The sequence below is a fragment of the Microcaecilia unicolor genome, chromosome 7 (genome assembly GCF_901765095.1).
Source record: "Microcaecilia unicolor chromosome 7, aMicUni1.1, whole genome shotgun sequence".
Classification (NCBI taxonomy): domain Eukaryota; kingdom Metazoa; phylum Chordata; class Amphibia; order Gymnophiona; family Siphonopidae; genus Microcaecilia; species Microcaecilia unicolor.
In genome coordinates, this window is record NC_044037.1 from 132,359,771 (window position 1) to 132,380,512 (window position 20,742).

The 20,742-nt window shown below is 47.3% G+C and overlaps 1 protein-coding gene across 1 annotated transcript in view; it reads right to left on the bottom strand.

The window, feature by feature from the left end:
- Positions 1-20,742, bottom strand: part of LSS (lanosterol synthase) — a 968,970-nt gene that overhangs the window by 452,835 nt on the left and 495,393 nt on the right. Inside the window, exon 12 of the mRNA XM_030210819.1 lies at positions 10,476-10,532. Within this exon, the coding sequence (XP_030066679.1) occupies positions 10,476-10,532 (57 nt within the window). The remainder of the gene's footprint in view (positions 1-10,475; positions 10,533-20,742) is intronic.

The window sequence follows — 20,742 nt, forward strand, 5'->3', positions numbered from 1 at the left end:
CAGACCAGTTTTTTTTTTTGCTACATTTGTACCCCGCGCTTTCCCACTCATGGCAGGTTCAATGCGGCTTACATATTGTATACAGGTACTTATTTGTACCTGGGGCAATGGAGGGTTAAGTGACTTGCCCAGAGTCACAAGGAGCTGCCTGTGCCTGAAGTGGGAATCGAACTCAGTTCCTCAGTTCCCCAGGACCAAAGTCCACCACCCTAACCACTATCCCCCCAGCTTGCTAAATTCTTATAGTGAATATTCACCTTAAAGATTATATTACAAAGTTTGATCTATTATATGATTCACAACACGGCTTTAGGTTATCACATAGTACAGAAACTTTGTTAATAGAAATGGTAACGGAAATTAAGAAGTCTCTAGGTAAAGGTTTACAGATGTTGCTGCAATTCGATATCTGAAACTGCTTCTGATGCAGTAGATCATGTATAGCTGTTGATCAAATTGAGTTAAGTTTGGTATAGATGGGAAGGTTTTAGACTGGTTTGGAGAATTCTTACAAAAACAGTCATACAGGGTTAGGAAAGGTTCTAATCTGTCTTTAGAATGGTGAGCTGGTTGTGGGGTGTCACGGGCTCCCTCCTTTCACTATCTACTATAATAAAACGCACCCTGAACGTTCTGAGGACAAAGGTAATGAAGTCACAGCAGAACGATAAGGGTTCGTAAGTTCGTGGTGGTGAAGCCATCCCATTGAGAATGCCTCCCTGCCCCGCCCGCCCGAAAAACAGGAAAAAAAGCAGAAACGTTACCAAGCAGCAAAGCCACAAAACACGGACCTATCACAACAAAGCACCAAAGGAGAAATGTTACCAGGCAACGAAATGCGACACAGAAAGGACCTATCGGAACAAAAAACAGAACAAGAAAGGAGGAGCATTCAGCTGTAGAACGCCGCATTGTCTGAGCAGCACAGAGCAGAGCAGACGAACAACGCTGGAAACAGACAATATCCCAGCAGTTGGTATGTACACAAACGCAATATACTGTTCTTCACGTGGAGCCGGGGGAATAGGAGTACTGGGAGGTGCGCGGCTATGACTACCTAAGCGCCACCTGCAAAAAATTAACCCGACCCAGCCAGCATCACAGACAGACCCAGGCGGGGGGAGGAGTACAAAGATGCACGAAACTCCAAACGGCCCCCCCACCTTCTCAGGAATCAACCCAGGACGTCCAAAAACAATCCCCGCCACAACAAACCCTTCATCCACACAGCCGGCCTCTAACGGACTGAAACAGCAGCCTACTCTCCCTTCCACAAACCACCGCACCCAGAACAAGACTGCTTCCCACAGCGCTTTCCTCTTCAACTGTTCCCCCCTAACAAAAACGACGCTTGCACACGCTGCTCCTCTCCCACCAAACAACAAAAAAACATCCCCCGCATAAGGCAACTGCTAACCCACCTCGAGGATTCGCCGACCTCATTCAACTCGGGAAAACACAGTTCCGCTTCACACACTGCTTTTCTTTTCAAAGGAAAGCCTACAGGAGCCCTAAAAGGCCAAAAAAAAACGATCGCAAAAATAACCTCCCTTCCGCCCATGTAAACAAACACTGCTGCCTCAGCACAACACCAAAGAAGCTTAAAAAAAAGAGAAACATCTATCCAGCACTCTGCAAACACTGACCCCCCTACAAACACCCTTACATTTCACCAAAACAAAGATCTACCTACACAAACCCCACAGACAAAGAAACAGCTTGCAAGCACAGCACATCCCCCAACCCCCTCCCCAAAAACAAAAGTAAAAAAAAAAACCCACCAACAACCTGCACACACACACAAACTAACTCTGTCACACATGCTCTGTCACACATGCACAGACAATGCACCACAAACACATACATTAACTAACAGAAACACCCCTCCCCCCAAAAAACCACAGAATGTAAACAAAAATACATGCATACTCAATTGCTATCTGAATCACTCTATATCATCTCTGCAGCCATAAACACCCTCAAAGCCACACTCTGCTCCATGACACTTTGCAAGCCTGGGGAGGGGGGAGGGGGAAATCCCTGTAACTGACATAAAGACCAGGGAACTGGGAGGGAGGGAGGGGGGACCCTGCCACATACTCTCATTCTCACACATGCTGGCAACCAGTCTCTGTCTCTCTGTGTGACACACAGACAAAGGCACATTCACTCTCTCTCACACAGACCATCTCAACACACACTCTCCAAAGGTTGTTTGAAACTATGTGACTGGTAAGGATTTTTACCTAAACCCGACAAACATGTTTTTATAGTAAAGCTCTTTTTTGAAAACACTTATATCCCTTAATATCTAACAGGAAAAACAAAAAAAAACCCCAAACCACATGCTAGCGCCTGTTTTATTTGTTACGGAAACGGGCCTTTTTTACTAGTCTCTAATATTTATTTGAGTAGGATGGGTTGTATACTATCAACATTTGGTGTTATGGTTTAGTCATACACAGATTGCTATGCTCTGCTTTAGATAAATTTGAAGATGCAATGCATCTTTTGAGGAACTTATTGTTAAGACAGATAACTGGGCCAAAGAAAATGTTTTAAAGTTGAATAGATTGTGCTCCCTGGCTCCTAGTGGGAGACTTCAATTGTTGCAGGAATGGATGCATGAATTTGTGATACTTCAGGAGTCAGACAACACACACCAGAATGAGAGAGTAATCTTCTTTATTTGCCAGCAAACAAAGCAGGACATCAGTTCTAGCTCTCTTCTCTCTCTCTCAGCTCTCTGGGTCTTTCTCTCAGCTCTCTGTGTCTTTGTCTCAGCTCTCTTCTTATGCTGTCTTCTCCTTCTTCTGTCTGTTCCTTCTGTCCTTCTCTTCCTTCTGAGCTCCTTCTGACGTAAACTGCTTCTTCTCCCACTTAAATACAGTTCTATCTAGCCTAGCCTAGCCTAGCCTAGCCCAGCCCCCTCCTAGCCTGGCCCCCCCCCCTTACTCTCCAATTGGTTAAGGAATAGATTGGTCACCTGGCCTCAACCAATCATTACTTTTGAAATATCAGTTACATAGGTTTGGTATTCCTCAAACTGACCTCTAACCTGGGGCCCCTTAAGCCAGACATTTGGTCTCCAGAACTCTTATATTCTCATCATGATTGATTTCTCATCTATAGCTTAAACTGGGTTCCCTTAGAGACCAAGAGGCCCTAGTGAGATTGGTTATTCTCATATTCCTAGTCTGGTTCATACTAACTGCTAACTAAACTCTGGCATTCATTAAAGGGGTCAAAAGTCAATCTTACTTAATAGCATACATATCAGGTTATCACTTTCAAGACCATTTCTACATTTTACCTATAATTAATCAAGGAGAAGAGAGCTGACTAGTCCTGACCTCTTCACCTATCAGCTTATACATTGAACCAGCCAGAACTATGGCTAAGTCAAACCACATGTTTGACCTCTTCACTGCAGTCCTTGCTTAGAAAATACAGCAGAGAGTAACATTAGATTTAAAAAGGTATTCTACATTTAACTAAACAGAATCAGTATTTCTTATAACACATATTCTAAATATCAAAAACTTGTAAATACTAATCTATTGCCTCTCTCTCTAAATAGTATTTTCTATCTAAGCATTTTTCTATTTAATCCTAAACAAACTGCCTGCTTACAAAACTATTCAGTATGCCTAATAATATACAGCTGTTGAGCTAGCTTTCATCATTCACCAGGGTGAAAGAAATTCCTGTCTCTGACCTTTCTAACCCAGCCCGGCAGCTAGACTTCTAGTAATTAATTCCAGCCTGCATCCCTTCACTACTTGCAGGACTAAGAATTTAAAATAATATTTCAGCACCTTTAAACAGAATTAACCCTTCATATGATTTCTTATATATGATTATGCCCATGGCTGCTTCACAATCAGGTGATAGATGGGCAATTAGATCGGTCGGACCCCTCAGCGGAGACAGCGATGGGTAGGGGCAAGGGCATACAACACCTGTGCAGGGCGTTGAATTTAGTGGATCTATGGCGCTTGGTTAACCCTACGGTGCGTGATTATACCCACCTCTCCCGAGCGCACGGCACGTGGTCCAGGTTAGACTACATTTTAGCTGAGGGTACCCTTTTCCCCACAGATAGTGAATGCAGAGATAGGGCCATTGGAGATTCCAGACCACTCCATGATATGGGTGGATATAGACCTGGGAGCGAGAAGACTTAGAGGGAACCGGTGGAAATTTCCATCACACCTGGTGGGAAATGTACACTTCCAAGAACATCTTAGGCAGAAATGACAACTGTTTGCGGACACCAATGCACAACATGAGGAAGAAGCCCTTCTATATTGGGAAACTTCAAAAGCAGTTATGAGGGGGGAGGTAATCTCCTACATGTGTGCCCAGGCAAAAAGGTTAGCACAGGGCATCGTGCAGCTGGAGCATAAATTTAAGGCAGCAAAATGTAAATATCTGGTAGCCCCCTCCTCAGCGAGTAGGGAAGAGATGGTTTCGATGCTCGCGGCGTTAAATTCTCTCATTCACGAACGAACCAAGAAACAGCTCTTTCACCGCTCATTTACCTTACTACTACTACTATTTAGCATTTCTATAGCGCTACAAAGCGTACGCAGCGCTGCACAAACATAGAAGAAAGACAGTCCCTGCTCAAAGAGCTTACAATCTAGTAAACAAAAAATAAAGCAAACAAATCAATTAATGTGTAGAGGAAAGAGGAGAGGAGGGTAGGTGGAGGTGAGTGGATGGTAATAAATCAGGGAAATTGTTGGCAAGAGTGGTAAAGAGCTTGGGGGGCAACAGGTTCCATCCCTTCTTTGGTAAGGCTGGATGGCACGAGCAAAGTTCAGTCTGAGGGGATAGTACAGATTCTACATGATTTCTATGGTTCTCTTTACAACAAGCCAGACGAGCGGAATGGGCCCTCATTAGTGGACTATCTGGAGGATTCGGGTATCCCACGATTAACAACAGAGGTGATAGACCAGCTGAACTCCCCTTTGCGGGCTAAGGAAATTCAGAAAGTGGTCAAAGTGTTGAAAAGAGGCACAGCCCCAGGCTCGGATGGGTACACAATGGAATATTACCAGTGTATGTTGCCACAAATCTGTGGCGCCCTGGTTTCCTTCTTTGACGCCTCGGTTGCAGAGGGTAAGTTTCCACAGAGCTCTAACGAAGCATGGATCACACTTATACCGAAGCCAGGGAAGAGTCCGGAGCGCCCGGAGTTGTACAGACCAATCTCTCTCCTTAACGTGGACTTAAAGATCTTAGCTAGGGTATTAGCAGAGAGGTTGAGCCCGCTTATGACAGAATTGGTGGGGGAGGAGCAGGTGGGTTTGTCAGGGGTAGGCATTCTTCCATCAATGTTTGCAAAGTTTGCATGGCCGTGGCACATAGTCAATTGTCAGAGGAACCCCTGCTATTGGTGAGCCTAGACGCCAAAAAGGCGTTCGATAAAGTATGCTGGGACTATTTGTTTGGGGTTCTAGACTATGTGGGCTTCAAGGGCTGGTTTATGCATGCGATTGGGGCTCTGTATTCTCGCCCTCGGGTCGCCCTATTAGCAAATGGAATCTGCTCAGCCACGTTCCCGATAACGAGGGGGACACGGCAGGGTTGCCCACTCTCGCCGTTACTGTTTTTGCTTTATTTAGAGCCCTTGTTGCGCACTATTCAAAAAGACCCTGAAATAGAGGGGGTTAGGATGCCCTTGCTTTCAATAGAGACCTTGGCATTTGCAGATGACATCCTGTTGACTCTGACGATCCCCTTGCCGGTCGTTGCCACACCTCCTTGATACCATCAGAGAATTCAGTTATTACTCTGGATTTACCCTCAACTTGCAGAAGTCGGTGGCGTTCCCCATGCAGAGCTCGATTAGGGAGACTTGGGAGTGAGAGTTCTCTCTTATGTGGTCTAAGGGGCCCTTAAAATATCTGGAGGTGCTGATCCCCGCCGACCTATTTAGCTTGTACAAAGTGAATATTGAACCACTTCGACAAAGTACGAGGCACACCTTGCAGAGTTGGCACTCGCTTCCGCTATCCCTCATAGGTAGAATTGCCCTTTATAACATGATATTGCTGCCTAAGTGGACTTATGTATTACAAATGGCACCCCTGTGTCTGACGCAAAAAGATGATCACTGGGTGACAAGGTTAGTGACGCGGTTCATATGGCAAGGTAAAAAACCTCGGATACGAGCATCCCAGCTCTTTTTACCGCGATCAGGGGGGGGGGTGCTGGGACTGATGAGTGGCAGGCTCCTTTCAATAGCAAGTAACATGCGTCACCTCACGGATTGGTTCCGGGGATCATCCCATTTCTCGTGTACCGGGGCAGAGACGGGACTGTTTGCCCCAGCTCACTTTTGTGCCTGGTTACATGCAGCACCGGGGAAGCTGTGTACACCCCCCGGCTTATGCACCAATACTCTTGCCTGTGAGGAGAGCATGGCGGTGGGTCTGCCGGTTTTATGGCCTGTCTGCAGAATCCTCTCCGTTGCTACCAATCCAGGGCAATAGAGACTTTTTACCCGGTTCCACATCGGCGGACTTTGCCAATTGGAGGACGAAAAACCTACAGTATTTATAACAGCTATACAATGAGGATGGCACACTAAAATCTCAGGTTGACCTGCGGGCAGAATACGGGATTAGGGGAGTAAACTTCTTCTCTATGTTTCAATTACGCCATTATGTAAGATCCCTGCTGGCCCCAACTATGACTGCACAGATGTAGGAACAATTAGTCACTATACTGGGGTTGGACGCACAATTAAGGGTCCCGCTTAAGTATTACCATGCATCCTTACCATGCATCTCTACGGGAACAACTGGGCGAGGTGGAGTATGACAAACTAACCAGTTGCTGGAATAGAGAATTAACGATACAACTCCAGAAGGAAACGGTGAAAGTCTGTCTCTTGGGCATCCAACGACAGATGGAGAATGTGACGTTGCAAGAAACACATTATAAATTTTTGATGAGGATGTACATTTCCCCTCACAGAGCATATAGGGAATCCATGGGGCCGGAGGACAGGTGTAAGAAGTGTGCCCAATCCCCGGCCGATTTGGGACACATGTTTTGGACATGCCCGCAGATCCTTGGCTTTTGGCGCCAGGTATGCCAGCATGTGTCTAGGCTCTGGGGGGTCGTTTGGAAACCAACTCCATCTCAGCTATTTGAGGTATTCAGGGTGTCCCCATTCCTGCCTCAAGGCCTCAAATGTTTCTTGAAAAAAAAAAAATGATCTTGGTAGGAAAGAAATCGATCCTCCAACAGTGGATAACCACGTACCCGCCTTCATTGCAACACTGGCGAGCCAACATGATTCACCTCTGCGTAATGGAGCGCAGGGGTGTGGATGACCTGTCTTCGCCACGAGGAGACCGGCTTTGTCAAGTCTGGTCTCCTTTTTGGGACTCATTGACTGTAGTAGTGCGTAGTAGAATTCTGAACTCTTAAGGGCGACAGGTGGGGTGGAGGATGGGTTTGGGGGAGGGTGGGTGGGGGGGTAGAGGGAGCATGACAGGAGCTCAATTTGTGTTTAACTCAGGGCGATTTTACTTAAATACTCTGTCCAGGCCATGGAGATTGGACCTACAATTACGGTGGTTAAATTATAGAGCGAGAAGCAGTTCCTGGACACGAAAAGCTTAAAGGAGAGACAAAGGTCCCATCAGATGGCATTTGTTGAACTTAGCTCTATACTGCAATGTACAAGGGGTGGGAGAGGGGGAGGGGAGGGGGGGAATAAAAAGCACTGTGGTGAGTTGTTTTATGGCAGTGTGGTATTGCATTAGTGGAATATGGATTGTTAATACGGTGACTGTATTGTGTATGTTTATCTTCTGCACCAATAAAAAATATTTAAACATAAAGTTGAATAGATTGAAGAAAAAATCCTTGGGATAATTAATTCAAATTTGTTTTTTGAATTACAATTAAAAGCCTTAACAAAAACACATTTTTTTAGGCTTAGACAATTGAGGACTGTACGTTCCTTGTTACACCCACTCAGTTTTTGAAGTGCAATGCAGACCGTCCTGCCATATTTGGATTACTGTAATTCTCTATATGGAGGACCTTCTTGTAAATTAGTCAAGAGATACAATTTTTGCAGAATACGGTAGCGAGACTAAGTAAACATGAGACAGCTACCCTGTTACTGTATGATTTACATTGGCTTAATGTTAATTCTAGGATGCAATTTAAGTTAGCTTGCTTAATACATAAATTGTTATACAGAGATAACTCTAAATAACCAACTCATTATCTTGACTTTCATCATCATTACATACAGCTCGGAAGGAATGTTGCTTAAAACTTAACTATCCGTCGGGTAAAAAGACACAGATACGTATATTCTGTACCTATGTGCACCAGACTGTAAAAGTCTGGAATAGCTTACCTTTGAGGATTCAGAAAATTCAGACATATTTGTTATTCCAGAACTCTTTACAAAGTTATTTTTAGATATGATGTGATTACTAATGGGACAAAGGATACTGATTTAATTCTCCTGAAATGCAGGATCTCTTTTTCTGTAATATGCTTAGAATTTTAACGAACTTAGCGGACTATAAAAGCCAAATAACAAAGCATAGTTCTCACCAAGATGTGATTGTGCATACTTTGCAGGTGGGAACCCACAGGAGCAGAATTTGGGCGGAACATGATTGGGGTGCACATTTATGTGCATAGATTATCAAATGTTATACTCTGAATGTGTTATTTTGTGGTCTAGGTGCATACATTTACACCAGCTCTTATAGAATTACTCTCTACATGATTACAAATGAGCATTATCCTTTAAGTTGCTTCCTACTCTTAGCTGCTAGAGAGGCTTTAGCATTTGGTCTTCAGAGAGATGGAACATGGGCAAGTCAAACTGAGATGTGAATGATGGCTCCATGATGAGAGCCAGTTAGGAAGGAATAGGGGATGAGACTATATTCTTTGAAAAGCCAAAGGGGAATTACAATTAGAGGAAACAGAATTAGAGCGGGCTATGGGAGGGAATAGTCGTAAAAGATGTGTGTCAAGAATATATGCGGCATTGCTCACATATAGGAATCCAATTAAGGGGTACACACAGAAATGGGAACAAGATATAGGGATTACACATGAACCACAGAGATGGGAAAGGACGATAGGCTTCCTATTAAAGGGGTCGGTGACTAGCTCAATGATAGAAAATGGATATAAAATTTTGTATCGCTGGTATTACACCCCACATAGAATAGCAAAAATGTTTCCAGGAACTTCGAATCAATGTTGGAGAGGGTATCAAATCAAGGGAGATATGAAACATATATGGTGGTCCTGTCCAAAGATACAACTTTATTGGCAGGAATGTCTCAAACTATTGCAACAGCTGCTGGGCAGAGAATATCCGAACACAATAGACCACTGCTTATTGCAATTTCACCCATCAGGACTTTTAAGACCACTTCTTGTTTGGCCTCTATGTTTTTAGGGGCTGTTAAGATTATGATAACCGCCGCCTGGAAACAACAACTGGCTCCTCCAGTGGTCAAAGTTTTACATAAAATGGATTATATATAGCAAATGGTAAAATTAACAGCAATGAAGAATGGACAGCTGAGCCAATTTTATAGGATTTGGGACAAATATAAGACATGGAGATACCAGGCGGGAATTGATTTGGAAGCTCCTCAATTGGTGGTGCCGGTGATGTGAAACCAATTCGCAAAACGGGGCTTACCCTCTGCGGAACTGTTAAACATAAAACAATTATACACCAAAGAGATAGGATACTGCAGGGATTGGGGGGGAGAGGGGGGACAAGGGAGGGGGATAATCCTATGATGTAGACTGTGATATTGATGGTTTATATATTTAAGATGTTTCAATATTAAAAATAAAGTTATTAAAAAAAAGAGAAAAGAGAGAGAAAAAAAAAAGAAGGAATAGGGGAACAAAGATCATTCATGATGGCTTTCTGGAAAATATCAGAATGGAAAAAAATAAAGAAAAAAAATAGTGTATGAGGAAAAGAAGTAGACAACATGAGAGAGAAAGCTCAAACACAGATAATATATAGTAACATAGTAGATGATGGCAGAAAAAGACCTGCACCGTCCATCCAGTCTGCCCAACAAGATAACTCATATTTGCTGCTTTTTGTGTATACCCTACTTTGATTTGTACCTGTGCTCTTCAGGGCACAGACCGTATAAGTCTGCCCAGCACTATCCCCGCCTCCCAACCACCATTCCCGCTGCCCACCACCGGCTCTGGCACAGACCGTACAAGTCTGTCCAGCACTATCCCCATCTCCCAACCACCAGCCCTGCCTCCCGATCTTGACTAAGCTCCTGAGGATCCATTCCTTCGGCACAGGATTCCTTTATGCTTATCCCACGCATGTTTGAATTCCATTACCGTTTTCATTTCCACCACCTCCCGTGGGAGGGCATTCCAAGCATCTACTACTCTCTCCGTGAAAAAATATGATAGCATACCTCCAGAAAGGCTTGGACAGTAAACGCTGTATCCCAGAGCTGTGATCCATTGGTACCCTGAAAGAAGCAGTTGTCAGTTCAAATGCTACATTTGCACTGTAACCACACTCAGACAACTGTAAAAAAGTGAACCTAAATATACAGTCTGTGGGTACTTTTGTCCTATAGATTTTAAAAATCATTTTTCAAAGGGAACCAGTTCCCTCTTAAAACTGAGTTTGAAAAAGGATATATACAAATCTACATCTGCTCCTTAAGCGAGTATTTTTCCCAGCCAAACTTACACACGTAGTTTAGGAAATCCAAAGGTGTATGCACAAGTCTACTCTCTGCCTCTAGCAAAAGCTCCCTGATGGGCAGGCAAATTTATGTGTATAGAGCGAATGCTACATACCTGTAGAAGGTATTCTCCGAGGACAGCAGGCTGATTGTTCTCACTGATGGGTGACGTCCACGGCAACCCCCTCCAATCGGAATCTTCACTAGCAAAGGCCTTTGCTAGCCCTCGCGCGCCCATGTGCACCGCGCATGCGCGACCGTCTTCCCGCCCGAACCGGCTCGTGTTCATTAGTCCCGTATATAGCAAGACAATACAAAGACAAGGGAAGACACAACTCCAAAGGGGAGGCAGGCGGGTTTGTGAGAACAATCAGCCTGCTGTCCTCGGAGAATACCTTCTACAGGTATGTAGCATTCGCTTTCTCCGAGGACAAGCAGGCTGCTTGTTCTCACTGATGGGGTATCCCTAGCCCCCAGGCTCACTCAAAACAACAATCATGGTCAATTGGGCCTCGCAACGGTGAGGACATAACTGAGATTGACCTAATAACTTATCCAACTAACAGAGTGTAGCCTGGAACAGAATAAACATGGGCCTAGGGGGGTGGAGTTGGATTCTAAACCTCGAACAGATTCTGAAGCACTGACTGCCCGAACTGACTGTCGCGTCGGGTATCCTGCTGCAGGCAGTAATGAGATGTGAATGTGTGGACAGATGACCACGTCGCAGCCTTGCAAATCTCTTCAATAGTGGCTGACTTCTAGTGGGCCACAGACGCTGCCATGGCTCCAACATTATGAGCCGTGACATGACCCTCAAGAGCCAGCCCAGCCTGGGCGTAAGTGAAGGAAATGCAATCTGCTAGCCAATTGGAAATGGTGCATTTCCCCATAGCCACTCCCCTCCTGTTGGGATCAAAAGAAACAAACAATTGGGCGGACTGTCTGTTGGGCTGTGTCCGCTCCAGATAGAAGGCCAATGCTCTTTTGCAGTCCAATGTGTGCAGCTGACGTTCAGCAGGGCAGGAATGCGGACGGGGAAAGAATGTTGGCAAGACAATTGACTGGTTCAGATGGAACTCCGACACTACCTTCTGCAAGAACTTAGGGTGAGTGCGGAGGACTACTCTATTATGATGAAATCTGGTGTAAGGGGCCTGGGTTATCAGGGCCTGAAGCTCACTGACTCTACGAGCTGAAGTAACTGCCACCAAGAAAATGACCTTCCAGGTCAAGTACTTCAGATGGCAGGAGTTCAGTGGCTCAAAAGGAGGTTTCATCAGCTGGGTGAGAACGACATTGAGATCCCATGACACTGTAGGAGGTTTGACGGGGGGCTTTGACAAAAGCAAACCTCTCATGAAGCGAACAACTAAAGGCTGTCCTGAGATCGGCTTACCTTCCACACGGTAATGGTATGCACTGATTGCGCTAAGGTGAACCCTTACAGAGTTGGTCTTGAGACCAGACTCAGACAAGTGCAGAAGATATTCAAGCAGGGTCTGTGTAGGACAGGAGCGAGGATCTAAGGCCTTGCTGTCACACTAGACGGCAAACCTCCTCCATAAAAAGAAGTAACTCCTCTTAGTGGAATCTTTTCTGGAAGCAAGCAAGACACGGGAGACACCCTCCAACAGACCCAAAGAGGCAAAGTCTACGCTCTCAACATCCAGGCCGTGAGAGCCAGAGACTGGAGGTTGGGATGCAGAAGCGCCCCTTCGTCCCGTGTGATGAGGGTCGGAAAACACTCCAATCTCCACGGTTCTTCGGAGGACAACTCCAGAAGGAGAGGGAACCAGATCTGACTCGGCCAAAAAGGAGCAATCAGAATCATGGTGCCTCGGTCTTGCTTGAGTTTCAACAAAGTCTTCCCCACCAGAGGTATGGGAGGATAAGCATACAGCAGGCCTTCCCCCCAATCCAGGAGGAAGGCATCCGATGCCAGTCGGCCGTGGGCCTGAAGTCTGGAACAGAACTGAGGGACCTTGTGGTTGGCTCGAGATGTAAAAAGAGATCTACCAAGGGGGTGCCCCACACCTGGAAGATCCGGCGCACTACTCTGGAGTTGAGCGACCACTCGTGAGGTTGCATAATCCTGCTGAACCTGTCGGCCAGACTGTTGTTTACGCCTGCCAGATATGTGGCTTGGAGCAACATGCCGTAACGGCGAACCCACAGCCACATGCTGACGGCTTCCTGACACAGGGGGCGAGATCCGGTGCCCCCCTGCTTGTTGATGTAATACATGGCAACCTGGTTGTCTGGCTGAATTTGGATAATTTGGTGGGACAGCCGATCTCTGAAAGCCTTCAGAGCGTTCCAGACCGCTCGTAACTCCAGGAGATTGATCTGCAGATCGCGTTCCTGGAGGGACCAGCTTCCCTGGGTGTGAAGCCCATTTACATGAGCTCCCCACCCCAGGAGAGACGCATCCGTAGTCAGCACTTTTTGTGGCTGAGGAATTTGGAAAGGGCGTCCCAGAGTCAAACTGGACCAAATCGTCCACCAGTACAGGGATTTGAGAAAACTCGTGGAAAGGTGGATCACGTCCTCTAGATCCCCAGCAGCCTGAAACCACTGGGAAGCTAGGGTACATTGAGCAGATCGCATGTGAAGATGAGCCATGGGAGTCACATGAACTGTGGAGGCCATGTGGCCAAGCAATCTCAACATCTGCCGAGCTGTGATCTGCCGGGACGCTCGTACCCGCGAGACGAGGGACAGCAGATTGTTGGCCCTTGTCTCCGGAAGATAAACACGAGCCGTCCGAGAATCCAGCAGAGCTCCTATGAATTCGAGTCTCTGTACTGGGAGAAGATGGGACTTTGGATAATTTATCACAAACCCCAGTAGCTCCAGTAGTCGAATAGTCATCTGCATGGACTGTAGAGCTCCTGCCTCGGAATTGTTCTTCACCAGCCAATCGTCGAGATAAGGGAACACGTGCACTCCCAGCCTGCGAAGCGCTGCTGCTACTACAGCCAGGCACTTCATGAACACCCTGGGCGCAGAGGCGAGCCCAAATGGTAGCATACAGTACTGGAAGTGACGTGTGCCCAGACGAAATCACAGATACTGCCTGTGAGCTGGCAATATCGGGATGTGCGTGTAGGCGTCCTTCAAGTCCAGAGAGCATAGCCAATCGTTTTCCTGAATCATGGGAAGAAGGGTGCCCAGGTAAAGCATCCTGAACTTTTCCTTGACCAGATATTTGTTCAGGGCCCTTAGGTCTAGGATGGGACGCATCCCCCCTGTTTTCTTTTCCACAAGGAAGTACCTGGAATAGAATCCCAGCCCTTCTTGCCCGGATGGCACGGGCTCGACCGCATTGGCGCTGAGAAGGGCGGAGAGTTCCTCTGCAAGTACCTGCTTGTGCTGGAAGCTGTAGAACTGAGCTCCCGGTGGGAAATTTGGAGGCTTTGAGGCCAAATTGAGGGCATACCCTTGCCGGACTATTTGAAGAACCCAACGGTCGGAGGTTATAAGAGGCCACCTTTGGTGAAAAACTTTCAACCTCACCCCGACCGGCAGATCGCCCGGCACAGACACGTTGATGTCGGCTATGCTCTGCTGGAGCCAGTCAAAAGCTCGTCCCCTGCTTTTGCTGGGGAGCCGTGAGGCCTTGCTGAGGCGCACGCTGCTGACGAGAGCGCGCGCGCTGGGGCTTAGCCTGGGCCGCAGGCTGGCGAGAGGGAGGATTGTACCTATGCTTACCAGAAGAGTAGGGAACAACCCTCCTTCCCCCATAAAAACGTCTACCTGATGAGGTAGATGCTGAAGGCTGCCGGCGGGAGAATTTGTCGAAAGCGTTATCCCGCTGGTGGAGCTGTTCTACCACCTGTTCGACCTTTTCTCCAAAAATGTTATCCGCTCGGCAAGGGGAGTCCGCAATCCGCTGCTGGATCCTATTCTCCAGGTCGGAGGCACGCAGCCATTAGAGTCTGCGCATCACCACACCTTGAGCAGCGGCCCTGGACGCAAAATCAAAGGTATCATATACCCCTCTGGCCAGGAATTTTCTGCATGCCTTCAGCTGCCTCACCACCTCCTGAAATGGCTTGTCTTGCTCACAAGGGAGCTTGTCCACCAAGTCCGCCAACTGTCGCACATTGTTCCGCATATGAATGCTCGTGTAGAGCTGGTAGGACTGAATCTTGGCCACGAGCATACAGGAATGATAGGCCTTCCTCTCAAAGGAGTCTAAGGTTCTGGAGTCTCTGCCCGGGGGCGCCGAAGCATGCTCTCTAGAACTCTTAGCCTTCTTTAGGGCCAGATCCACCACACCAGAGTCGTGAAGCAGCTGAGTGCGCATCAGCTCTGGGTCCCCATGGATCAGATACTGGGATTCAATCTTCTTGGGAATGTGGGGATTAGTTAATGGCTTGGTGCAGTTCGCCAGCAATGTCTTTTTTAGGACATGATGCATGGGTACTGTGGACGCTTTCTTAGGTGGAGAAGGATAGTCCAAGAGCTCAAACATCTCAGCCCTGGGCTCATCCTCCACGACCACCGGGAAGGGGATGGCCGTAGACATCTCCCGGACAAAGGCCGCGAAAGACAGACTCTCGGGAGGAGAAAGCTGCCTTTCAGGGGAGGGAGTGGGGTCAGAAGGAAGGCCATCAGACTCCTCGTCAGAGAAATATCTGATGTCCTCCTCCTCCTCCCACGAGGCCTCACCATCGGTATCAGACACAAGTTCACGAACCTGCGTCTGAAGCCGTGCCCGATTCGACTCCGTGGAAACACGGCCACGGTAGGAGCGTCGAGAGGTGGACTCCCTTGCCAGCGTCGTCAGGGAGTCTGCCTGGGAGGCGGCCTTAGCCGGTACCGCAAGCGGTACTGATACCGGGGACAAGGGTGGACAATCTCTTAGCCCTTGTGTCCTTGGCTCGAGCGTCTCAACAGATCACAGCTCGGCAGATGTTGAGAATCTTAGGTCACATGGCTTCCACAGTTCATGTAACTCCCATGGCACGCCTACAAATGAGATCAGCTCAATGGACCCTAGCTTCCCAGTGGTGCCAGGCCACAGGGGATCTAGAGGATGTCATCCATCTCTCCACTGACTTTTTCAGTTCCCTTCAGTGATGGACCATTCAATCCAATCTGACCTTGGTACGTCCATTCCAAATTCCTCAGCCACAGAAAGTGTTGATGACGGATGCATCCCTCTTGGGGTGGGGAGCACATGTAGATGGGCTTCACACTCAAGAAGCTTGGTCCTTTCAGGAAAAGGATCTTCAGATCAACCTCCTGGAGTTACGAGCGATCTAGAACGCTCTCAAGGCTTTCAGAGATCGGCTATCCAGTCAAATTATTTTAATTCAGACAGACAATCAGGTTGCAATGTACTACATCAACAAGCAGGGGGGCACCGGATCTCGCCCTCTGTGTCAGGAAGCCGTCAGGATGTGGCGTTGGGCTCACCATCACGGTATGTTTCTCCAGGCCTTGTACCTGCCAGGCGTAAACAACAGTCTGGCCGACAGACTGAACAGGATAATGCAACCTCACGAGTGGTCTCTGAATATGGACGTTGTCCGCAAGATCTTCCGAGCGTGGGGCACCCCCTCGGTGGATCTTTTTGCCACTCAGATCAATCACAAATTCCCTCAGTTCAGTTCCAGGCTTCAGGCCCATGACAGACTAGCATCTGATGCCTTTCTCCTACATTGGGGGATAGGTCTAATGTATGCGTATCCTCCCATCCATTTAGTAGGGAAAACTCTTCTGAAGCAAGACTGCAGAACCATGATTCTGATTGCACCTTTTTGGCCCCGTCAGATCTGGTTCCCTCTTCTTCTGGAGTTGTCCTCCGAAGAACCATGGAGATTGGAGTGTTTTCCGACCCTCATCACTCAGCACGAGGGGTCACTTCTACATCCCAACCTCCAGTCTCTGGCTCTCACGGCCTGGATGTTGAGAACTTAGAAGTTGCCTCTTTAGGTCTGTCGGAGGGTGTTTCCCGAGTCTTGTTTGCTTCCAGGAAAGATTCCACAAAAAAGAGTTACTCTTTCAAATGGAGGAGGTTTGCCGTCTGGTGTGACAGCAAGGCCCTAGATCCTTTTTCATGTCGTACATGGACCCTGCTTGAATACCTTCTACACTTGTCAAAGTCTAGTCTCAAGACCAACTCCATAAGGGTTCACCTTAGTGCAATTAGTGCTTATCATCACCGTGTAGAGGGTATGCCTATGTCTGGACAGCCTTTAGTTCGCTTCATGAGAGGTTTGCTTTTGTCAAAGCCCCCTGTCAGACCTTCACCAGTGTCATGGGATCTCAACGTCGTTCTCACCCAGCTGATGAAAGCTCCTTTTGAGCCACTGAATTCCTGCCATCTGAAGTATTTGACCTGGAAGGTCATTTTCTTGGTGGCTGTTACTTCAGCTCGTAGAGTCAGTGATCTCCAAGCCCTGGTAGTTCCATCATAACAGAGTAGTCCTCCGCACTCACCCTAAGTTCTTGCCGAAGGTGGTGTCGGAGTTCCATCTGAACCAGTCAGTTGTCTTGCCAACATTTTTTCCCTTTCCACACCCTGGTGAGGTCAAGTTGCACACCTTGCACTGTAAGAGAGCGTTGGCCTTTTACATAGAGCGGACAAAGCCCTATAGACAGTCCGCCCAGTTGTTTGTTTCTTTTGACCCTAACAGGAGGGGAGTTGCCATCAGAAAACGCACAATCTCTAATTGGCTAGCAGATTGCATTTCCTTCACTTATGCCCATACTGGGCTGACTCTGGAGGGCCATGTCACGGCTCATAATGTTAGAGCCATGGCTGCATCAGTGGCTCACTTAAAGTCAGCCTCCATTGAAGAGATTTGCAAGGCTGAAACGTGGTCATCTGTCCACACCTTCACATCTCACTACTGCCTTCAGCAGGATTCCCGACGCGACAGTCGGTTTGGGCAGTCGGTGCTGCAGAATCTGTTTGAGGTTTAGAATCCAACTCCACCCTCTTAGGCCCATTTATATTCTGTTCCAGGCTCCACTCTCATAGTTGTGTTTTTTTTAGGTCAATCTAAGTTATGTCCTCGCCGTTGCGGGGCCCAATTGACCAACGTTTATTGTTTTGAGTGAGCCTGGGTGCTAGGGATACCCTATACGTGATAATATTCAGCCTGCTTGTCATTGGAGAAAATGAAGATACATACCTGTAGCAGGTATTCTCCGAGGACAGCAGGCTGAATATTATCACAACCCACCCTCCTCCCCTCTGGAGTTGTTCCTGCTCTACTCTTTTGCTTTTCATTAACTAGCGGTGGCACGCTCGTGTCACGGGCATGAACTTGCTCGCGCATGCGCAGTGCGTTCTGTCCCATGCGATGCAGCGTTCTCGAAGTTTCTTTGTTTTGAAGAGTTCCGATCTCCTGGGCAGTCGCGGATGACGACCCATACGTAATACTATTCAGCCTGCTGTCCTCAGAATATACCTGCTACAGGCATGTATCTTCATTTTATTGGAAGATCTTCTCCTAGTACTTAGGATATCAAAGGACTAAAAATCCAGATGAGAACAGCTTAGCTTAGAGGGGTGAAAGGTTTGCCAGTTGTTACCTTTTTTGCCTCAGACAGAAGGGTAAGAGGAGACATAAGTATACTGTATAAATACATAAAGGTTCATACAAATACATTTCAGGGAGATTTGCTCAAACTACCACAACCCCAGAATAATGAACATATGAAGAACACTTCCTCTAAATATGGAGCTTTCTTTTGTTGAAGATAGTGCTAAGAGACTGAAAATGCTTTCAGAGGAATTCAAATTGGTTATATCTATGAACTTGTTTAAAAGTAGAATAAATGGGTTTCTGGAGAAGAGGCCAGTGGGTGTATGTGATGTGCTACTTGGATTTTAGATGCTTATGCTAGGAAACAAACCCTGCTGTAACATTTGTTAAATTTTGCTTGATCATTACTAGAAAGCTGCCAGAGACAATCAAGGAAGCTTGGCCCTAACATTATATTGCTGTGGTCTCCATGTATGCTCAGAGTGAAAAACTGACACTGTTCTAGTATTGCATTGCTGTAAAAAACACTTGGTAGTGGGGATAGACAAAGGATGATGAATGTAATGAAATTTAACTGTGCTTGTAGTTATGGGGAGGACAGTTTTCTAAGACATTTCTGCTCATAAAACAAGATTTTATGCACAGAAATGGGATTTTTGAATTTTGCCCACTTTCTGCAGGTTAACTTATTTGCACAGTTTCATTCTCCGAGGACAAGCAGGCTGCTTGTTCTCACTGATGGGTGACGTCCACGGCAGCCCCCTCCAATCGGAATCTTCACTAGCAAAGGCCTTTGCTAGCCCTCGCGCGCCCATGCGCACCGCGCATGCGCGACCGTCTTCCCGCCCGAACTGGCTCGTGTTCGTCAGTCTTCTTTTGTCCGCGCTCAGGACGGTCGTGTTTTGCGCCATTTCATGCCCCTCAAGTTTACCTCATGCGTCTTCGCGATTTTCGCTTTAAAAAAAAAAAAAAAAAAGAGACCGATCAGGCCTCGGTACGGGTTTTTTCTCCCTTCCTTTTGGTGCCTTTCGTCATCATCGCGAATTTTGATTTCGCCGGCGTGATTTTTCCGCCCATGTCATCGAAGTCTTCCAGCGGCTTCAAGAAGTGCACCCAGTGCGCCCGGGTAATCTCGCTCACTGATAGGCACGCTTCGTGTCTTCAGTGTCTGGGGGCTGGGCACCGCCCGCAGGCCTGTAGTCTTTGTGCTCTTTTGAAAAAGAGGATTCAGGTAGCGAGATTGGCCCAGTGGAACGTGTTGTTCTCGGGTTCTTCGACGACAACAGCACGGGACTCGTTGAGTCCATCGACGCGCGAGGGCTAGCAAAGGCCTTTGCTAGTGAAGTTTCCGATTTGAGGGGGCTGCCGTGGACGTCACCCATCAGTGAAAACAAGCAGCCTGCTTGTCCTCGGAGAATTGATTAGAAACCCCAGTAGCTCTAGCACTTGAATAGTCATCTGCATGGACTGTAAAGCTCCAGCCTCCGAGGTGCTCTTCACCAGCCAATCGTTGAGATAAGGAAAGACATGCACTCCCAGTCTGTGTAGCGATGCTGCGACAACTGCCTGGCATTTTGTGAAGACCCTGGGTGCAGATGCGAGACCAAAAGACAGAACACAGAACTGGAAGTACCGAGTTCCCAACTGAAAAAGAAGATACTTCCTGTGAGCTGGAGTATCGGGATGTGAGTATAGGCGTCCTTTTAAGTCCAGAGAGCATAACCAAACATTTTCCTGAATCATGTGAAGAAGGGTGCCCAGGGAAAGCATCCTGAACTTTTCTTGGACTAGGAATTTGTTCAGGGCTCTTAGGTCTAGGATGGGAATAATCCCAGCCCTTCTTCCCCTGGTGGAATGGGTTCGACCGCATTGGCCTTTAGAAGAGGAGACAGTAGCAGAAGACGGCCGGCGGGAGAGAGAATCCATGGCATCATGATGCTTTTTGATCTGATCAACCATGTCCTCTACTTTTTCTCCAAAGAGATTATCCCCCCCGACAAGAAACATCCGCCATCCGCTGATCCATCTGATCCAGGGCAGAGACACGCATCCCTACACCTTGAGCAGCTACTCAGGATGCTACGTCAAAAGTGTCTTAAGACCCCCTGGCCAGGAATTTGCGACACGCCTTCTGCTGCCTGACCACCAGGTGAAAAGGTTCAGCAAGCTCCGGAGGAAGTGCTTCAACTAAACTGGACAGTTGCCTCACCGAGTTCCGTAAGTGAATGCTCGTGTAGAGCTGATAAGACTGGATCTTGGCGGGCGAGCATAGCGGCCTGATACGTTCGTCTCCCACAAGAATCCAAGGTCCTAGACTCTCTTCCTGGGGGCGCCAAGGCATAGTCTCTAGTACTCTTGGCTCTTCTGAGAGCAGAGTCCACCACCATGGAATCGTGAGGAAGTTGGGCCTTCACCATTACAGGCTCTCCATGGACTCTGTACTAGGACTCTGACTTCTTGGGGACCACTGGATTAGAAAG